The sequence below is a fragment of the Ascaphus truei genome, chromosome 19, assembly GCF_040206685.1.
Source record: "Ascaphus truei isolate aAscTru1 chromosome 19, aAscTru1.hap1, whole genome shotgun sequence".
NCBI classification, from domain to species: domain Eukaryota; kingdom Metazoa; phylum Chordata; class Amphibia; order Anura; family Ascaphidae; genus Ascaphus; species Ascaphus truei.
The window spans coordinates 12,034,867-12,057,459 of record NC_134501.1 but is presented as its reverse complement, the minus strand read 5'-3'; the positions used below and the strand labels follow the sequence as shown (position 1 = coordinate 12,057,459).

Below are 22,593 nucleotides of genomic sequence, written 5' to 3'. Positions count from 1 at the left end.
ATTCAGCATCAACATAGGCTGCCTTTATAGCATTTGGATCATAGCCCCTGGCCAAAAATGTATAACTTAGTTCTTTAGAATGTTTCTCAAAGGAATCTTTGTTGGAACATAATCTTCTATACCTTTGGAATTGGCCCTTGGGGATGCCTCGAATGAGTGATTTTGGATGGCTACTTCTAGCGTGTAGATAGGAATTTCTGGAGTGAGGCTTAGTGAAAATATCTGTATGTATATTGGTGTTGGGGTCACCATGGAGTGTCACGTCAAGAAAATCAATAGAATGTGTATCGGTGTGAAATGTGAATTTTAGATTGATATCATTAGTGTTGAGATTGTGAATAAAAGAATGTAAACTGTCTAACTCACTGTGCCAAATGAAAATCAGGTCGTCAATATACCTCTTGTAAAAAATAATATTTGGAAGAAAAAAATTGGTGCTACCATAAATGTGTGTGGATTCCCATAGACCCATAAAAAGATTGGCATATGAAGGAGCAAAAGAGCTCCCCATAGCCGTGCCCCGTTTTTGAAGATAGAAAAGAGAGTCAAACAAAAAATAGTTATGCGTGAGTAGAAACAAAATCGAATCAGTGATAAATGATATCTGTGCAATAGAAAGTGAGGATTCTTCAAGATAGTGATTAATAGCCAATAATCCGTGCTGGTGTTCTATAATGGTGTATAGAGACGTGACATCCATGGTGACCCATCTATATCCATCCCTCCAGATAATATCCTTCAATGCTACGAGAAGGGCGGTGGTGTCCTGAATGTAGGAAGGCAAGTTATGTACTAAGGGTTGGAGAAACCTGTCAATATATCGGGAAACACCATCCCCCAAAGATCCAATGCTCGAGACGATGGGACGCCCAGGAGGGTTCTCGAGAGATTTATGGATCTTTGGGAGATGGTGAAAAACCGGTATCACAGTGTGTTCACAATTCAAAAACTGTCTTTCTTTGATATTTAACACATATAGAACATCTCCCAACTCCAATAGATCTTGTAGATCTTTAATGTAATTAGTTGTTGGATCTGTCTTCAGTCTCAAGTAGAAGTCACTATCATTCAATAACCTTAAGGCTTCTTCTTTATATTTTAGGCAGATTGAACCACAATGGCACCCCCTTTGTCTGCCTTTTTTTATGATAATAGATTTGTCATGTTTTAGAATATCAAGGTCAGTTCTCTCTTCCTTAGAGAGATTATCAAAAGTAGGTGATCGGAAGGAAAAACCTTCAGCCAAAATCCTAAGGTCCCTGTCAACCAACCTTTCAAAAGTTGATATGTTGGGACCCTTAGAATTATGGGGAATGAATAATGATTTTCTTTTTAGACCAGAATCTACATGACCAAAAAATGGGGTGTCAATTGGGTGATCTAAACAACTCTCAAGATACAGTGACTTCATTTCAAGATTGAAGACATCTTCCTTAAAAGAACACACATCAATATTAGTCGGTTCAACATATGGATCAATATCTGTACAAACATTAGTATTATCTTTTTTAACAAACAATTTTTTAAGCGCTAACTTCCTGGTGTACTTTTGGAGGTCAATAATAGTGGAAAAAAGATTAAAATTCTCATGTGGAGCAAAATTGAGGCCTTTGTTCAACAGCAATGTTTGTTGCTCAGTTAAAGGCGTGTCTGAGATGTTAATGACATTACTTTTAGATGTATCTAGAAGTATTTCTTTCGCTTGCTGTCGGAGCCAGTGATTTTCCCTGTTTTTCTTCTCCATTCTGGACCTCTTCCGTTTTTTGACTGTGTATTTGTTATATTCACGGGGGGTCTGGATGTATCGTCACGGTACTTGTTAAATAGCTCTTATTGAAAAAGCCGAGTTCAGAATCTTTGTGATCTTGATGTCCATGGATTCTCCACCCCCCTTCCTTCCCCTTTCCCCCTCCCCCCGTCCACCCTCCTCCCCCCCACCCTATCACACCCCTCCTCTCCCCCCCTTTCCCTTCTCCTTCCCTTTCCCATTTCTTTTTCTTTTCTAACTTCTTTTTGGGTTTGCATTTCCCTTGTTTGCAATTTATATCATATGTTCTTTGTGACGGTTTTTGTGATATTTAATGATTTATCAAATTTTGGTCATATGTTTTATTAATTATTTTATATGGTCCATATGGTTACCAAAATATTCTATAAAATACAATATTTTTAGTATTATTACTCTTCATCCATTGATACTGCCATTATGTATAAAACTAATTGATATGTGATATATAACTTTCATATCCTTTGTGACATCTACTATGTTTGGTTTAGCCATTGTATTTTTAACTTGCTTATCAGTTCCAGGGTTCAAATGGGTTATAAATGTATACTTGTACTAATGCTCCTTTTATCCCATGTTACGAATCCGTTACTGCTTTTTTAATATATGCGTCTTGTTCCCTATGTGATTTGCCACCAGATACACCTGCTAACCACTTCCCGGTTTTGCAGGTGCTCTGAGTTATGACACCTCATATAAGGGCTGTTTGTTTGCTGGCGGATCACTCTTTGCCAAAGGCCCCCGGGCTGAAACGCGTCAGAGGATCTGCCAGACTTTTACCTTGCTGTCGGAACAAACGGTTCTTTACACCACCACTGCCAGCTTGCGATTTGTTTGTTCGGCTGTGCGCCGTTCCTGCCTCCCGCGGGAGGAGTGTTTCTTTGCTGCTGATCGTCACCGGCTGCACGCCGGATAGCTGCCTTACCTGTCATCACCGGATTGCGGGGGAATACACCCAACAGTGGCACATAGAGGTTCCTGGCGGTCTGCGGATCGCCCATGCTATTGTTTATTCTCATTGCTGGCTGAAGATTGCTCCCACAACCGTGAGTCTCCTTTTACAATTTTACTGGTGCTCTAAGGAGAGCTATTTGTTTATTTGGAGAAGACTTTCGTTCATCGGTTCAGTTTGGAGATCAGCCAGTACTGTGTTTATACATTCATTTTCAGGATGCAGCTATCTCATGACTCTAAGAAGCGCCTCTGGTTACCTGGTATTCATTTACTTCTAGATAAACCCTTTCGCTGCCAGAGGGGCCTGCAACACATTGCTTTGCTATGCCATGTGACAGCGAAAGGGTAAAACTATTACTTTGGGGGCTGGTATAAAGAAGCATAGTGAATTCTATTTCTCGTAACATCTTTGCTCACTCATCCACGCCGTCAAAGCTGAACTGTCAGTCCAAAGTGATATCACCAGTTTAAAGTATGCGTACTCCATGTAGGGAAGCGTAATCCCATTCAAAAAGGCTATTCTAAGGCCATGTCAATTTGATGCAAAGACATACATTTTTATTCTGTGACTATAGTGACCATATGTATAGTCTTTACCTATCAGGTGACAAAAGCATCTTTTTCCCCCCTACTTTCTCTTGGATAAAATGTTCCTCGTCTCCTATGGAAGATTAATATATACCGTCTATCGGAGTTTAGTGAATCCCCCTCTTCCTCCTGGTGCACCCACTTGCAATTTGGAGAGTGCCTACTGGAGGTGATAGGTAGGAGTTCAGAAGGACATATAATGGAAAGCATCAAATTCTGCCTCCGGGCGTGGTATTTTCTTCCCCTTTGTCACAACAGTAAACAAAACTGAACACAAACCTCGCTCAACCTATATATTTATGTTAAAAAAATGACTTGGAGCTACCTCAGGATGTTGAGAGAAGCCACTTGAGTGGTCCACTCTTGAAGCATAACCTCTTGATGTCTTTCCCCTGGGCAGGATCATTCATCAGAGTAAACCTCTCATAGGCCCAGATTCACAAAGCTCCATCAATTCAGGACTCATAATGTCATGTTATCAAAATCAGAAACGGACATGATGTACCCTGAGGTTAATGCAAATCCACAAAACGTTCCATTGCCAATATAAATAGAATACAATAAAAGTGTCGTTTGGGGCGCTAGAACATCCTTCCAATGGATGAGTCTCCATCCACATACAATACAAGTGTCATTGGGATGCTAGAACATCCTTCCGATGGATGAGTCTCCATCCACATACAATGCAAGTGTCATTGGGATGCTAGAACATCCTTCCGATGGATGAGCCTCCACCCACATAACAAACAGTCACGAGATTATTCACCAGAAACTTTTCCATAGTCAAACAAAGAATAAATACATTGTATTGGAAGCACTGGGTGATATTTACTAAGAAGTCATCTGCCGCTGACGGCTACCGGACTTTACGTCTCAGCCGAGTGCTAGATATTTCACGGAGAATGACGGTGCATATCACATACTTATACTAAGTGATTTACGCTTTACCTGAGTGAGTGACCAGTTAAGGCCGTAGGAGGTCACACAGCACGCCACCGATTTTATTACATTCATTAGAGGGATTGATTTAACCCCTCGATTTAGCGCACTACTTTATTTAACGCCAGTGCTTATGATTGCATTATACTTTGCCTATCAGCCTGCGCACCTCTGGATTAACCCCACTTTAGGACATATTTTTCTACATTGTATTGTATGTCTTTATTTATATAGCATGGACAGGGAATAGTTCCGTGGGCGCCTATAAAATTTTACCACTATAAAGGATATACGAAAACCAAGCCTGTTGGTTGTGAAGATTGTTGATCCTCAAGGTGGGCTTGAAAACAAAGAGAAAGCACAACACATAGCGTAATACTGTTGAAACATTAAACAAACAACATATAAGACAACATATAACAGCTGAATACTGAAATGGTATTTTTAGGACAATAAAATCATTTAATAACAATTAATATTTACTATAATGCACAATTTGCATGGACATATAGATTTAAGCAATTAAAAATCTGAATAGGTGGTTCAACTGCTCCGTAGCACCAATGTTGATGATAGCAATGCCTACTCACCAGATGGAATAGGTTTGCAGGCAGTGGATATTTTAGAGAGTATCCCCTCTCATCTGTGTGCTGCTCTCTGCTTAGCTGGCGTCTCTGTCGGCTCGTGGGTGCAGCTCATCAGCAGGGACTCCTGCAACTCCAGGAAGCACGTCTGAGCAGATGGAACTCAGCTGCAGCTGATTCAGCACGATGTCAGCCACGGACCACCGTGAGCTAGTCTATCTGCTGCTCACTGCTAGCTGGCGTCTCTATCCGCTCGTGGACGCAACTTGTCAGCAGGTACTCCTGCAGGGCGCCAAGCAGGGCGCTTGAATAATGGGAAACCGCAACAGCTGGTTCAACTCGTCGGCGGCTATAAGAGATGGTTAGCTGGCAGCTCACGTTGATTCACCGATGTACGGGGGGTACTACACCAATGTGTGCGGGGCTTGAACCTCCACCCTACGCGTTTCAAGAGCGATCTGCTCTCTTCCTCAGGGGTATAATTGATATATATTATGTTATTAAATGATTTTATTGTCCTAAAAATACCATTTCAGTATTCAGCTGTTATATGTTGTCTTATATGTTGTTTGTTTAATGTTTCAACAGTATTACGCTATGTGTTGTGCTTTCTCTTTGTTTTCAAGCCCACCGTGAGGATCAACAATCTTCACAACCAACAGGCTTGGTTTTCGTATATCCTTTATAGTGGTAAAATTTTATAGGTGCCCACGGAACTATTCCCTGTCCATACTGTTTTCCTGACCAGGGGGTCAGGCTTTGTGTCCTAGGCAGCCCCTTATGTATAGTTTTAATTAATATATAAGGTAATAGTTACTACACCACACACATTGCGGTTAGCGCTACCTGTTTTGTTGTTTATTTATATAGCGCCATAAATGTACATATCGCTTCACAGTGGTGATACATGCTGTAATCATATAAGTAACAAATAATATAAATAACAGGTCATGGGAATAAGTGCTTCAGACATAAAAGTAAACAGGGTTTTGTGTCAATTACATATTTTTCCTAGTAAACAGGGACCACGGACTTGTTGGTGCCAGCGAATTGAGGTGCAGTGTGATGGTTTTTGAGGCGATATTGCCCCGGCCAAAGGTTGAGAGGAACAGAATGATCAATACGTGGCGTTTCCCTCATTAATTGCTTGCCGGGCCCGGTATTTTCTGTCTGTGCTGGGACTTGTTTATTTATCGGCTGCCACAATGGCCCCCAAACCAGCGCAAAGGAATTGCATCCAATTTATAAAAAGAAAAAGTATTATTGCTTTAAATGTGAATTCTTATCTTTGATAAATCTACTGTTTTTGGCATTGTTTTCCCCCGTTTTGCAGCTGGGAGACTTTAGTTGTTGGTCTGACAGGGTCCTGATAAGTGGACACCCTTGTTAATGGTTGATTACAACAAATAATACCATCATTTCCTGGCACTGCGGTTTTAAAGTTGATGAAACAAGCGAATCGGGGCACTACCGATTTGTGAAATGTAAACTATTTTATTCATGCCACTTTATCACTTGAGGAAGGCCTGAGTGAGGGTCGGAACGTCGTATTTATGGCTTGAATAAAGTAGATTAGATTTCACAAATCCGTAGTGCCCCGATTCACTTTTTTCCTCACCTGCAGATTGGGTTTAGACAGGTTCCCCCTGGTAATTATATCAATGTATTCATTTTATGGTGTGCAGCGTATACCCTTATCTTGCACTGTATACCCTTATCTTGCACGGCAGCGTATACCCTTATCTTGCACTGTACACCCTTATCTTGCACTGTATACCCTTATCTTGCACGGCAGCGTATACCCTTATCTTGCACTGTACACCCTTATCTTGCACTGTATACCCTTATCTTGCATGGTATACCCTTATCTTGCTCTGTATACCCTTATCATGCACGTATACCCTTATCTTGCACAGTATACCCTTATCTTGCAGTCTACACCCTTATCTTGCACTGCTGTTTTAAAGTCATAACACAATTTCTATTTTGTTACATTTTTATGGACATGCATCCTCACAATGGGAGTTATAGGGCAGATGTATCAAAGCAAACGTGGAGCAGTTGTTTGGCAAAACAATTGCACCCCATCAAGGTAAAATATCCTGTTCATTTCAATGGGAGTTTTTGTTTTAAAACATATGGTGAATATGCAGCACTTTTGCCTTTGATATATCTGCCCCTATGTATCAGTATTCCGGCTGCAAAACTGCAGTACAAAATCTGCTCTATCAGCTGAAAATAAGTTAACAAACAACACACAGAACCCCAGCACGCTGAAGCAGGGAGATCCTGTTGGTGCCCTTTGAGGACTGGCGTTGCCCACCCCTGCTCTAGATAATATATACATTACAGTAATATATACGACCATCTATTTATGGAATATTATTGGGGCTGAATTCCTTTTTTCACCTTGTGGTTGGGAAATAACCCCGTCTTCTATTTTATATGTTTGTTTCATTTTATTTATGACGGGACTTATTTTGTAATAGTGTCCTTTAAAAATAAAAAATATATACGATCAGATCATGTTATGTAGTTAAAACGAATCAAGCGAAGGAGCGTATAGTCTTGGAATGTACCGCCCCACGTCTGACAGAACACAACCATAAATCGTCCAGTCGTTCTGTACTGTTTGCTGTGCATGTTTAGATTGGGATAATATTTTTTGTCTGCATCGTCATGCAGATGTAGTTATGTATAGACTGGCTAGTTGTGTTTTAAGGGTGCTGTCCCCTTAACTCTTAAAGCTGCAGACCAAGCAATATCCTACATGTGTTTTTTTTTTTTCCCTTCAATAAATCAGTTCTGTACTATGAGAAAATACTTGTAGCTTTTTTTTAAACAACGCTGACATTAATGTATTATAATGTAACAAGCATTTTTTGTTTCTATAGCAACCATTTACAAAGTCACACTGACTGCAGAATACTCCTCTGCAGCCATTTAGTGAACCCCTTCAGCCGAATCTTCACCGATTGGTCACAGCAGAACGGATCGATCGGCAACTTAGCTAGTTACTTATCATTGTGTGGATTGTATTGATGCAAATATTAAAGGGAAGAAAAAAATATATAAGACCCTTTGACCCTTTGAAAATCTCTGCTGCCTGGCATAGAATAAAACATGGTGGATAATACCGTATGAAGCTTTAATTCCAGGCTGATGATGTCATTGCCCTCACTTGTGAGTGAGAGCCAAGAAACAGAGAGGATGAGACAAGCAAAGGATTCTGGCAAAGGGAATAGCAGACGCTGAGTTACACTAAAATAATTTAGACTCTGTAGATTTTCAGATGTTATGGGACTAAATTAGCATAGTACTTGATTTTGGGCAGGATTTTCAATGCTGCTCAGATTTGCTGCTTTAGACACATCACTGATGTGTGATGAAGATAATCCAAGGCCGGGCGCTTCCGGTGTGGTCCATGTATACTGGGAATCTGGTCAGGTTTAGAAAGGCAAAATGAAGAGGTTAATTAGACACAGCGATAGAAAAGGAGGTTTAGCTAGGAGGACGAAATGGTGACAAATGTGGCTGGGTTTAAAATTATTACTTAATGTTCTTCTATGTCGTGCTGAGGAGATGGAACAGGCCCAGAGACAGTGACATCTTACTGAGTCATGGTGGCACATGGTGAGAACAAGAGTTGAAATGTAGGTTATAGCTAACATATCACAACAGTCAGTGGTGGGTAGGCCGCATAGCTGTACCTTTCCACTTGACAAAAGTGACCAATATACACAGTGCTGTACATTCAGTTCACATATTTCTCTCTTAGTTTCCTTGTAGAACACACCAGTAGTTTGGAGGCAGATTAATGTGCAACAGAGTTTCACGATCTAATAAAAGTGTCTGCCTCTGTGATTCTGTTTCTGAACGGTCTGTAATTCATCTCGGATCAGAACCGTCGCTGGCCATCCAATAACAGCCGCGGGCGTGATATATTCTATATATTCTCTGTTTCTTCTTGTACTGTTTGGAGTTTGGCTCCTGGGATCAAATTTAAAACAAAAAGAAAAAAAGAAGAGAAGCGCAGACAGTGGGGGTTGTGATTAAACTAAGGTACTTTATTATAAGAACTTGTCCCAAGAAAACATACTCTGGGACAACAATGGTATCAATAGTGAATGGTAATAAAACAAATTATATATATATATATAATGCTGGTTGAAAAGATATGCAATAACACTTGGTCAGTTTACAGGAGATTGAAAACGGGAATTGCCCGATATAAAGGTCTTAGTCCTGTAGGTAGTGCACTGCCCGGGCAGGTATTAGTGAAGAGGGGTACCCCAGGGTTGAGACAATGTAGGAAAAGCTCACCCTTTGAATCTTGTAGATCCTTGATGGTCCTGTCTTCCCTCAGATCACAAAATAAATGCTCCGGTGCACGCAGCTTGAATGTGCTGCACCTCGCGATACCACGCAGCCCTCCGGGTGTCCAGGTCTGATGTCACTTCCGGCTGTGACGCACAGACCCTTCCCGGTAGTCTCTGGGCTCCGTCTTTCAGCGCTACTTCTCCTGATGGTTGAAAATGACCATGCGGACAGCGCGGCGAGTAATGTTAAATGCTCCTCTCAAACGCACACAATGGCAAGCAAACACTCTATTTGCTCCTCCTCCTACGCGTTTCACCAAAAGGCTTCGTCAGGGATAAAGTTACACCATGCTCCTTCATAATTTATAGCTCAGTTGATTGAAATCATTTAGATGTCCAATTAATGGCTCATTGATTTTGAACTTAAATTCATATAGGTACCACTATTGGTACAGAATGGTGCAAACAGTATATATGGCTGGTTCATGTCACAACAAAAAACAAAAGGAACACACACAAAGTTTATACAAAGTACTTAAAAAACTTAAAAAACTTATAAGTGCATGTTGGTATATTTAAAATAGACATTTGGATTAGATTGATATTAAGATTGATATTTTAACAGTTAATAATACAATAAAATGAACTGAATACATTCCTTAATAATTTAAATAATGGTGGTCACTGTTAGACACCAACATTCAATGGTAAATAAATTTTGGTTTCTCTGATATTATACATTTTCCATTATATATATTTATTAGTTCTCAGTGTTCAGATTTATATATAAGCTGGATTGTTACGACACATTGAAAGTTCAAAATAAATAGACAGAGAAATAATACATAAGGTATATTGCTACATAGATTAAATGAAATAAATCATTCTGGAACAGTTATTTATATAATCTATTATTCTTAAAAATACATAACTTAAGGTTCATACTAAAAAAAAAAAAAAAAAAAAAAAAAATCTATAAGATAATTAATTTATGTTTAAAAATATACATTTGATATGAAATTTGTTTAAAAATAAAATAAACAATAAGACAAAATATAAAAGTGATGTCAGCTCTGTTGTTTTTCACCTCCATTATTTCTATTCTTATTACTAATTTATTATTTTTATTATTATCTATATTTTCAATTTTTAATCTTATTTTTAATCTTTGAGCTTTCTTGTCATATAAAGGCTGTGATTGACAGACATCAAACTAGTGAAAGGCTAAAAGATCCAGTTCTTCGTTCAGACCTACTGGACTCATCGTTTGTAATTTAAATATCCAGTAGGTCTCCTGTTTCCTAAGTTTTAGAAGTCTGTCACCCCTTAGAGTTGTATGGCTGATGTGTTCAATGCCCACAATCGATAAACCTCCTACATCTTTGTTGTGGACCGTTAAAAAGTGACGAGAGACCCCATGTCCAAGAAAACCCCTTAAAATGTTCCTTCTATGCTCAGTGAAGCGTTCCTTTAGGCTTCTCTTCGTCCGGCCTATATAGTATAGGCCGCAGGGACACTTTAGCAAATAGACAACGTATGTTGTATTACAGTTAATGAACTGTTTTATTTTGAATTTCTCTCCCGTGACATTTGATGTATATTCAGTACACTTGTTTTTAATGTGTTTGCAGGTAAGGCAATTTGTACGCCCACACTTATAGCAGCCATTTGGGCATGATGGTAACCACGTTGTTTGTTCAGTTCCTAATGCATTCTGATTGGTTTTGTTTTGTTTTAAAACTGTAGGAGCTAAAACATTCTTAAGGTTTCTTGCTCTTCTAAAAACAATCCCTGGTCTATTTTTTAATGTCTTACCTATGACCGGGTCATTTAAAATAATACCCCAATGTTTAGTGAGAATCTTCTTAATTTCATTACTGGCCCCAGTGTATTTTGTAATGAATAAACATTCGTCTTTATCTTTATCTTTGTGATCTGCGTTTGGCTGAAAGTCTATTTGATTGGGGAATTCCTTATTGTTATTATTCTTATTAGAATTTTTATTTTTATTTTCTTGTATTAAGCTCAATCTGTTTTGCCCCTTCACCTTTAAAAGTGCTGCATCTAGTTTGTCTTTGCTATACCCTTTTGCTAAAAATTTTTGGAAAAGTACTTCTGATTGTTCAATAAAATCTGAGTCTTTTGAGCAATTTCTAAAAATTCTTAAAAATTGCCCATAGGGTATGTTGTTGATCCAAGCTTTTGAATGATTGCTTCATTGCAATCATTCAAAAGCTTGGATCAACAACATACCCTATGGGCAATTTTTAAGAATTTTTAGAAATTGCTCAAAAGACTCAGATTTTATTGAACAATCAGAAGTACTTTTCCAAAAATTTTTAGCAAAAGGGTATAGCAAAGACAAACTAGATGCAGCACTTTTAAAGGTGAAGGGGCAAAACAGATTGAGCTTAATACAAGAAAATAAAAATAAAAATTCTAATAAGAATAATAACAATAAGGAATTCCCCAATCAAATAGACTTTCAGCCAAACGCAGATCACAAAGATAAAGATAAAGACGAATGTTTATTCATTACAAAATACACTGGGGCCAGTAATGAAATTAAGAAGATTCTCACTAAACATTGGGGTATTATTTTAAATGACCCGGTCATAGGTAAGACATTAAAAAATAGACCAGGGATTGTTTTTAGAAGAGCAAGAAACCTTAAGAATGTTTTAGCTCCTACAGTTTTAAAACAAAACAAAACCAATCAGAATGCATTAGGAACTGAACAAACAACGTGGTTACCATCATGCCCAAATGGCTGCTATAAGTGTGGGCGTACAAATTGCCTTACCTGCAAACACATTAAAAACAAGTGTACTGAATATACATCAAATGTCACGGGAGAGAAATTCAAAATAAAACAGTTCATTAACTGTAATACAACATACGTTGTCTATTTGCTAAAGTGTCCCTGCGGCCTATACTATATAGGCCGGACGAAGAGAAGCCTAAAGGAACGCTTCACTGAGCATAGAAGGAACATTTTAAGGGGTTTTCTTGGACATGGGGTCTCTCGTCACTTTTTAACGGTCCACAACAAAGATGTAGGAGGTTTATCGATTGTGGGCATTGAACACATCAGCCATACAACTCTAAGGGGTGACAGACTTCTAAAACTTAGGAAACAGGAGACCTACTGGATATTTAAATTACAAACGATGAGTCCAGTAGGTCTGAACGAAGAACTGGATCTTTTAGCCTTTCACTAGTTTGATGTCTGTCAATCACAGCCTTTATATGACAAGAAAGCTCAAAGATTAAAAATAAGATTAAAAATTGAAAATATAGATAATAATAAAAATAATAAATTAGTAATAAGAATAGAAATAATGGAGGTGAAAAACAACAGAGCTGACATCACTTTTATATTTTGTCTTATTGTTTATTTTATTTTTAAACAAATTTCATATCAAATGTATATTTTTAAACATAAATTAATTATCTTATAGATTTTTTTTTTTTTTTTTTTTTTTTTTAGTATGAACCTTAAGTTATGTATTTTTAAGAATAATAGATTATATAAATAACTGTTCCAGAATGATTTATTTCATTTAATCTATGTAGCAATATACCTTATGTATTATTTCTCTGTCTATTTATTTTGAACTTTCAATGTGTCGTAACAATCCAGCTTATATATAAATCTGAACACTGAGAACTAATAAATATATATAATGGAAAATGTATAATATCAGAGAAACCAAAATTTATTTACCATTGAATGTTGGTGTCTAACAGTGACCACCATTATTTAAATTATTAAGGAATGTATTCAGTTCATTTTATTGTATTATTAACTGTTAAAATATCAATCTTAATATCAATCTAATCCAAATGTCTATTTTAAATATACCAACATGCACTTATAAGTTTTTTAAGTTTTTTAAGTACTTTGTATAAACTTTGTGTGTGTTCCTTTTGTTTTTTGTTGTGACATGAACCAGCCATATATACTGTTTGCACCATTCTGTACCAATAGTGGTACCTATATGAATTTAAGTTCAAAATCAATGAGCCATTAATTGGACATCTAAATGATTTCAATCAACTGAGCTATAAATTATGAAGGAGCATGGTGTAACTTTATCCCTGACGAAGCCTTTTGGTGAAACGCGTAGGAGGAGGAGCAAATAGAGTGTTTGCTTGCCATTGTGTGCGTTTGAGAGGAGCATTTAACATTACTCGCCGCGCTGTCCGCATGGTCATTTTCAACCATCAGGAGAAGTAGCGCTGAAAGACGGAGCCCAGAGACTACCGGGAAGGGTCTGTGCGTCACAGCCGGAAGTGACATCAGACCTGGACACCCGGAGGGCTGCGTGGTATCGCGAGGTGCAGCACATTCAAGCTGCGTGCACCGGAGCATTTATTTTGTGATCTGAGGGAAGACAGGACCATCAAGGATCTACAAGATTCAAAGGGTGAGCTTTTCCTACATTGTCTCAACCCTGGGGTACCCCTCTTCACTAATACCTGCCCGGGCAGTGCACTACCTACAGGACTAAGACCTTTATATCGGGCAATTCCCGTTTTCAATCTCCTGTAAACTGACCAAGTGTTATTGCATATCTTTTCAACCAGCATTATATATATATATATAATTTGTTTTATTACCATTCACTATTGATACCATTGTTGTCCCAGAGTATGTTTTCTTGGGACAAGTTCTTATAATAAAGTACCTTAGTTTAATCACAACCCCCACTGTCTGCGCTTCTCTTCTTTTTTTCTTTTTGTTGTAACGGTCATATTAGGGACGGGGGGTTCCCTATTATCAGAAGCTGCACTCACCACTGGGTTGTGATTATTTTACCTTGATTATTATATCTTCATCTATTTTCCACCTTCAATATTAGCAAACACTCACTTGCACCGGACTGGTTCATGTCACATGACCTTTTTTTTTTTTTTTTTTTTTTTTCTGTTCCATTGCCTATATTCAAACCTAAAACCCATTCGGCGCTTTTACACTTTTTTGTTTTTTCTTGTGATCAAATTTAAAAAGCTGCCACAAATGCCTTGATTTTTCAATCCTTAAAAATGTGGCTCTGCACTTTCATGTTACAGCAGTTGCAATATCTGTGCTTCGGGGAAACCCGCCCTAAATGGTTTTGCAATGTTGTTTGCGGGATGTATTCCAGGTTAACCTGTATACTTTTAAAAATAGCCTATCCTATATCATTGTGGTTGTATTTGTTATCGACTTTTACCAGTTCAAAAGTTAGACATGGATTTGTTGTAGCTTGTGATACTTTTTACTAGATCAACATTACAGATCTTCATAGATTAAATCATAGTGTACAGAGCTTTTGAACAATCATTGTTTTCTTCTCCAAGTGTACTATGGTCAAAAATGTACCTTCCATGGAAGTTACAATAGCTGCTGCCATTAAAGCTGCAGTCCAAGCTGCGTTTTTTTTTTCATTTTATTTTTTCCCCTCTTTGATATGCGCATCAATACAATCCACACAATGATAAGTAATTAGCTAAGTTGCCGATCGATCCGTTCTCCTGTGAACGATCGTCGAAGATTCGGCTTCGGGGGTTCACTAAATGGCTGTCAGTGCAGCAGAAGAGGACCAAAGATGCAAAGTTCTGTGGGGAAGATCATGTGACCAGGCAGTCACTGGATGCATTTGGTGCACTGCTAGAGAGAGGGCAGGGGTCAAAAAAGGGGTGTGCCAGAGCCTGTTTCAGAAGAGGAAGGGGATGTGACTTTGGAAATGGTTGCTATAGAAACAAAAAAAGGCTTGTTCCATTATAATACATTAGAAATATTCAGAGTTGTGTAAGAATACAGATGAACCCGCTGTCCTTTCTCCTAGCCAAACCTACTGAAGACCTACAGGTATCTCTAAGAAAACTAGTATAATTTATTCTCACCGCGGCTCGTTGCTCCATAGCTGCGGCGTGGAAGAAAATTAACGTTCCGTCAAAACGCACAGTAATTAGAAGAATTAACGAGGTTAGACTCATGGAGCAGCTCTCAGCGCTACTAAATCAAAAATGGAGCTATTTTATAGTGTATGGGAATTGTGGTCCTGGAATTGAGAAGCAGATTAAAATAAAAACAAAAAAAACAGGTTCCCAAAACAGAGATGGAGGTGTCTGACGACGGATGGGATAGGCCGGGAGGGATTGGAGTGAGAGGATTTATCCCTCACCCCCTTATTCCTGCCAATCCCGACCCCTTGAACTCCCTCCTTCCCGCCCCTCTTCCTCCCATTCTTCCCCCTCTTCCCCTTCTCCCTTCTTTTTCTACCCTGTTCTCCATCTATTCTTTTGTTTTTCCCAATTGGGGATAGGCGGGGAGACACCGTACTTCAAAGTAAAATTGAAAGAGGCTATAGAGGTCAAAGAGATGAATGAATAAGAGTGAAATGCCTCGTTTTTCCTGTATGCAAACCTTTGGCTCTGTGTTTACTCTGTGGTGTTTCTCACTTGCTAATGCCTAAGAAAAAGAATTAAAAAAAAGTTTGAAACAAAAAAAGAAATATTCAGAGTTGTTTAAAAAAATAAATAAAATGCTACAAATATTTTCTCATAGTACAGAACTGATTTATTTAAAAAAAACACACACACACACACACACACACACACACACACACACACACACACACACACATGTAGGGTATTGCTTGGTCTGCAGCTTTAATGGCAGAATGTTACTCACATACAGTAACTTGCTTCCCAATGGAGATAAACTTCACTTAAGTACCATGCTGGGAGCACATAAAGATAACTGTGTGTATAGCAGCGTGAGTGCATTGTCTGTATTTCTCATCTTCTTGCCCTTTCAATTTACTCTGATGCCACCGTCTTTAATTTTCATCGCAGCATCCAAATAAAACACCTGTAATAAGAATAGTAATCCGATATTTGTAAGATACGTGTAGACTACAGTGAGACAGATGTACATATAAAGTTTTAAAGATAACGGTGAGTGTATCATTATGAAATAGCTATGTATTGTGCATATAAAACAGTTACGGCAGGCCCCTTTGGCAGCGCAAGGGTTAAGACAGCTGTAATTTTTGCATTATATATGCATTATAATCATATGGCTGTGCAGCTTATATTTTAATACGTCATGTAGTGGGATAGCATTATTCTATCATACAGAGATAATGATGCCTGTATATTACAGAAGTATAGCTGTGAGGCCATTTTCGGAGAGCTGAGTTTGTATATTCCGGCGGTTTGGCTGTGCCCCTATACTGGAGTTCTGCTTGTCATATGGTAATAGGGGGCACACACTGACAGTAACTGTCTTGTTTCTTATTTCAACAGACAAAGGACAGAAACAAAAAGGCGTCAGTCACAGAACAGGCCGAGCTGGGGGCTTTCTGGGTGGTTCATACAGTAGATGGCCTTGTCCCCTGTGCAGATTAAAGGACAGTCGGACCAAGAACAGAGTTGTTGTCCCCACGGTGACAATGCAGAGCCAGATTGTGGTATTTCTTTGTGAGTATAACGCAACGCTGTGCACTTGAAAGTTTGGCAAGAGAAAGCTTAAATCAACTGTGGCACTTTGTAATCCCACGTAGGTGCCCACGAAACAACCACTTACAAACAAAATGTTGAACAGTCTAGTTGGCTTCCTTAAATGCATCTAACCGTGCTAGAAGCAAAGATGTGGCTAAGTTATTGTTCATTTGGAAATTGAATGCATTTACAGGGGAGCCTTTGAATGGGTGTTTGTCAATCAAGTGTTTCAGTTACCAGATGGAAGAAAATGATTGGGGTCAATAAATCCGCGACATCCTTGGATATCCAATGTAGAAATGAAGCAGGATTTACATTCCCCGGTTACCCCGGCAGCTCAGGGACATGCTCTATTCTAAACCATAAATGATGAGTTATCGGGGTCACTATTGTGTACCTCTCTGAAATGCTGCACGCTCTGTAAATCTGAGTGAGGGTCCCCGATTGTCCGTCTATGTTCCCCCAACGCGTTGTTGCACAAAAGCGCTTCTACAATTGATAGGATCATGAATTCTACCAAATGTCACTGTAATTGAATACTTTCCCTTATATTCAATTCTTGCATATATTACATGAATCACAATAATGATTCACAGCCATGTGTCTTTGATAGAAAACCGCAAGTCACTAAGAACAGACGTGTCTCTGAAAGAAATGTTGAATTCCCTAAGTGTCTCCAAGTGTTAAATTCGTTCTAAGCACTTCCCTCTGTGGTTCTTACGATTTACCCCAAGACAGGGTCATTTTAAATAATGGTTCAATTGTCTCGTAAAAAAAAATGTTTTTCATTTGTCTGCTTAAGGAGAATAATTAAACACTAAATGTATCAAATTGCCGCTGCTCTCCTCTTTTTGTTCTCTAGTGGGAAAGATACATTTCCTTTTGATGTATGCGTGGTCAGCCCACCCCTTATCCCGAAATGTATTTTTTCAAAATCTCAGAATGAGCTTCAAATAAACTAACGGACGGACAGTTATGTTGCAATCTTAAAAACTATCCCTTGTTTAACTGGAGGGGGAGGTTACAGAAATGAAAACACAGAATTCCCTGAATGGGGCTCCAGATAAGTGCTAAGTCACTATATTACCCAGCTGTAGACATGACATAGTTACATAGTTACATAGTAGATGAGGTTAAAAAAAGACATACGTCCATCAAGTTCAAATTTAGACGACAGATACTTTATCCTATATCTGTACTTACAGTATATTGATCCAGAGGAAGGCAAACAAAAACCCCAGTGACATATCATCCAATGATATCTCATAAGGGGAAAATAAATTCCTTCCTGACTCCAAGAATTGACAATCAGATTACTCCCTGGATCGACATCCTTCCCAGGTTCACTTATTTGGTATATCCCTGTATACCTTTCCTTTCTAACAAGATGTCCAACCTTGTTTTCAACATATCTATTGTATCTGCCATCACAGTCTCCATGGGTAATGAATTCCACATTGTAACTGCCCTTACTGTAAAGAACCCTTTCCTTTGTTGCTGATGAAATCTATTTTCCTCCAACCTTAAGGGATGGCCCCGAGTCCTTAGCACTGCCCGTGGGATGAATAGTTCTTTTGAAAGCTCCTTGTATTATCTCCGTATATATTTGTATATAGTTATCATATCCCCTCTTAGACGCCTCATTATCTAATGTAAATAAATCTAATTTAGCTAGCCTCTCCTCAGAAGTTAGATTGTCCATCCCCTTTATTAATTTGGTGGCTCTTCTCTGCACTCTCTCTAATACCATCATGTCTTTTCTTTTTTTTAAACCTTTTTCTTTGAAATCTTACAATCTTGTACAGTACATTTCCATTCTTACATGGTAAAACATACTTATTTTCAATACATTCTGCCTTGCATCAGTAGTTATACATGCTGTAAGTTCCTCCTATTTTTTTTTAACCTTCACCCAACAACAATTTAATATATAACAATCTTACTGTAAGTTGTCAACCAGTTAAAACACAATTTGAATAACTAACTCCTGGTAAGTAACCCGGGCACCTCCGTCCTTTACTCTCAAACCTCATCAGCCTGTTCCCGTTGTCATAAAACCCCTTCTTTATTTATATGGTGTGTATCTTAAACCTCCGACTTTTGCGACTTTTGATATTATTGTCAACTGTCTTGTCTGTCTTTTCCCTGTTTTATTGATCCCTGTTTTGGACTGTTAAGTATTCAAATTCTAATTGGGGGATTTCGGACTATTTCGGACATGCTTGTCCCTGTTTGGATCGCACTCTCTCTTTCTGTAGCTGGGTTTATAAAATGAAAGATGGCATATTCTGAGTCTATAATATGAATGTTTTTTTTGTCTAGTGAATCTTTGCAATATTTGCCTATCTGTGACCAGAATTCCTGGATTACCGAGCAATTCCACAGACCATGCAAATGATCTGCCTCACCGGCTGCACACTTCGTACATTTGATATCAGGCGCTAATTGCGCTTGAAATCTAAATTTAGGTGTAGAACATTATAGTGCATTTCTTGGTATATTGTAGATGGGATCATTTTTAACGACTTTTCAAACTGACTTATAATAGTTTCCATGTTTAGAGTCAGGCGGTCTATTAGCCAAACTCCTATCCCATGTGTCTTGTCATCAAAATGAATTGTTTTCTTCCAACACTGGTAGCTACTTGAGATTGAGGTTTTCTTATAACTCGCCATATGGAAAAGATCGTCAAGATGATTATCCCGATCTTGTGTTGTTAAATTGTTTAGAATTTCCATTGTATAATGTCTGGCCTGGAGGTATGCAAAAAACTGTGTGTTAGATCAGGGGGGCGCAAACTGTTTTCCCTGCGCCCCCCTGCCGGTGGTCACCTCAACCCCTCACCCCCACTTACCTTGGCTCCGGCGTCGGCTTGCCATGGCTACGCGTGTTGAGCCAAAGTAAGTAAAGGTTTACAGCGGCCCTGCAGCTCCCCCCGGGACTTAATTTAAGTGCCTTCGGGAAGCTCGCGGGGCCTCTGTAAACCACACGCCCCTCCGCAGGCAGTCTCGCGCCCCCCTTGGTGGTAGCGCCCCCCAGTTTGCGCACCGCTGTGTTAAATAGTGCATATTTATCTTTTAGCTCTTGGAACGAGTATGTTGCATTATCTAGCTTGGGTGTGTGCAAACTTCTTGAGCTGCGCCCCCCCTGCCCGGGAGCCAAAGCGTTCACGCCATCCCTCTCCCAATGACTCGGTGTCAAATGACGTCGCGGGTCATGTGACGTCACGTGACCTCGCTGCATCATTTGACGCCGTGTTGCCAGGCGACGCGGCGCCGAAGATCCGGCTGGCAGCAGGTGAGTTGCAGAGGCCTCACGCCTCCCCTGGCATTTAATTTAAATGCCGTGGGAAAGAGCGCGGCACCTTTGTAACCGCCGCGCCCCCCTTAGAAATTCTCTCCCCCCCCCCAGTTTGCGCACCGCTGATCTAGCTTATGTTGTCTTATATCAAATATTCCCTTCGTTTCCCAAGCAACAAACGGGTCCCCTCCTGAAATTGTTGGGTTATAATAACCGGTTAATGTAACGATTTGTCTCTCTGCAGATGGAGGGTTTCCTAGCCCGGTCCCATGCTGTGTATGTGCTGAATAATAGTGGATTTTATTTGATCAATACTGGGATATTTTTAGATGACGTGTAGTAAATATTTAAACTGTTATCTGGGCTTACTTGTTGGTCTAATTCTTGTATTGTGAAACGGTTTGTGTGGTTAATCCAGCCCCCCGCATATCTCAGACGAGACGCTGTTTTATACACGCTAAGTGCGGGGAAGTTTACACCTCCGTTTCTTTTGTGTTGTTGTAGCTGTGCCAAACTTATTCTAGATGTTTTGTTTGTCCATATACAACTCTGGAATGATTTATTTAGAGTTTTTTTCCCCATCTTTATCTCTTATATTATTATATTATATTATTGGAAGCATCTGGAGAATATACAGGATTTTAGGGAAAATTGTCATCTTTACAAGATGGCATCTCTCCAGAAAAGTTACATTTAGCCATTTATATAGTGTTTGTGTGATATTGTCTAACACCGGTTTTATATTGGTTCTGTACAGCTGCTGGGGATCAGCACACCTACAAATGTAATACAATCCTTTGCCAATTTGAAGGGGAAGGCCCCTTCCATTCTATTTTTTTATTGCTGTTAAGGGCTAGCGCTTCTGAGTTTTTGTGGTTTATTGTTAAACCTGATATTTTGCTAAATGTTGGCATAGCCGCTATAATAGCTGGTATTGCTTACCTGGGGATTTGAGATGAGCATATCGTCTGCGAAAGCTGCTATTTTTAGGTCTTTATCTCCAATTGGAACACCTTTGAAATCTCCCATCTTTTTTAGGTGTCTAATCAGGGGATCTAATGCGATATCAAATAACATTGGTGACAAGGGGCATCCCTGTCTCGTTCCTCACTGCAGAACAAAGGGGTCCAAGTTCAGTGCATTCGCTGTGATGAAGGCCCTGGGTGAGTCGTATATAGTTTGAATTAGCGTTATAAACTTTTCTCCAACGTTTTGTGCTTCTAGTGTTCTGGTAATGTGCGCTCATGTTATTTTATCAAATGCCTTTTCGGCGTTGAGGTTTACTATTATATGGTTCCCCTTGGATTGCCCTGAGGCCACCACTACCGCTATTACGGACCTCACACTTCTGACTCATTGTCTCCCAGGAACACAACCAGTTTGTTCAGAGGATTATTATATTTGGGAGTATATTTTTTTAGATGATTTACGTATAATATTGTTAGGATTCTGGAATATTGGTTCAGCAGAGATTTGGGCCTGTAGGACGAAGGTCGTTCTGGGTCTCTGCCTGCCTTTGGGAGAACAATTATTTCTGCTAAATTAAAGTTTTGCGGTATTTTTGTGTCACATTTATATGGTTGTACAGATTAATTAATGTTATTGCTATTACTGGGTTTAATAATTTATAATATTCTGCACGGAGGCCGTCAGGACCTGGTGATTTGTTTTTACGGGTGCTGATAGGTTCTTGCACCTCTAGGGATGTTCTAGGTTTGTCTAGCGCCTCTCTATCTGTTGGTGAGATTTGGGCAAGATCTGCTTCCTTTATAAATGCCTCTCCTAATTATTTTTCATCTGGCATAGTTGTGTATAACTTTGTAGTCATTTAGAAATGTTGCACATATTTCTTTGGCCTTTGATGTTCTATTGCCCTCTTTTGTACAAATCGATAATATTTGATTGGCTATTTTGGCTTCTTTTGATAGGTTAGCCAATCATAATGTATTTTCTAAGGAGTGGTGCCCAAAATTGTACTCTGTATTCAAGGTGTGGTCTTACTAATGCTTTATAAAGTGGCATAATTATGTTTACTTCCCTTCCACCCATTGCCCGTTTAACGCAAGATAAGTACTTGTTTGCCTTTGCAGCTACTGCTTGACTTTGGGCACTATTGCGAAGCCTGCTGTCTACAAGCACTCCTAAATCTTTCTATAGCAAGGATTCCCCCAATTTATATCCATTTAATTTGTAACTTGCCTTTTTATTCTTGCATCCCAAATGCATAACCTTACATTTATCTGTATTAAACCTCATCTGCTATTTACCTGCCCACGTTTCCAGTCTCTTAAAGTCCTTCAGAAGAGAAATTACATCCTGCTCTGATTCTATTACCTTACACAATTTAGAGTCATCAGATTTTTTTTGCGGCTTTGGATCTGCCTCGGATCGGCTGGTTCGGATGGTTCCTTTGGCCCGCGGATCAGTCTCAAAAATGGCGATTCGACTTTTTTGCGGATTTTTTTTTTTTAACACGCGACAATCCTTCCACAGATTCCGCAAGCCGCTGACGGATTGTTACAATCCACCCGCGGATTGTATCCAAAGGCGGTGTTGGATGAATCCACGCGGATTGAAACTATAACAATCCGTCGGCAGATTTAACACCGCAGAACGGATTTTGAATGGT

At 39.2% G+C, this 22,593-nt stretch overlaps 1 protein-coding gene across 5 annotated transcripts in view; it reads left to right on the top strand.

Annotated features, from left to right (window-relative positions):
* IL34 (interleukin 34) overlaps positions 1-22,593 on the top strand; it is a 43,876-nt gene that overhangs the window by 5,746 nt on the left and 15,537 nt on the right. For 4 of the 5 annotated variants that reach the window (XM_075576588.1, XM_075576585.1, XM_075576584.1 and 1 more), the window contains exon 2: positions 16,470-16,643. In XM_075576588.1, the coding sequence (XP_075432703.1) occupies positions 16,616-16,643 (28 nt within the window). In that variant the 5' untranslated portion in view covers positions 16,470-16,615. Of the gene's footprint in view, positions 1-2,677; positions 2,833-16,469; positions 16,644-22,593 lie in introns of those variants that run through there. The other variant, XM_075576586.1, reaches the window with a different exon arrangement.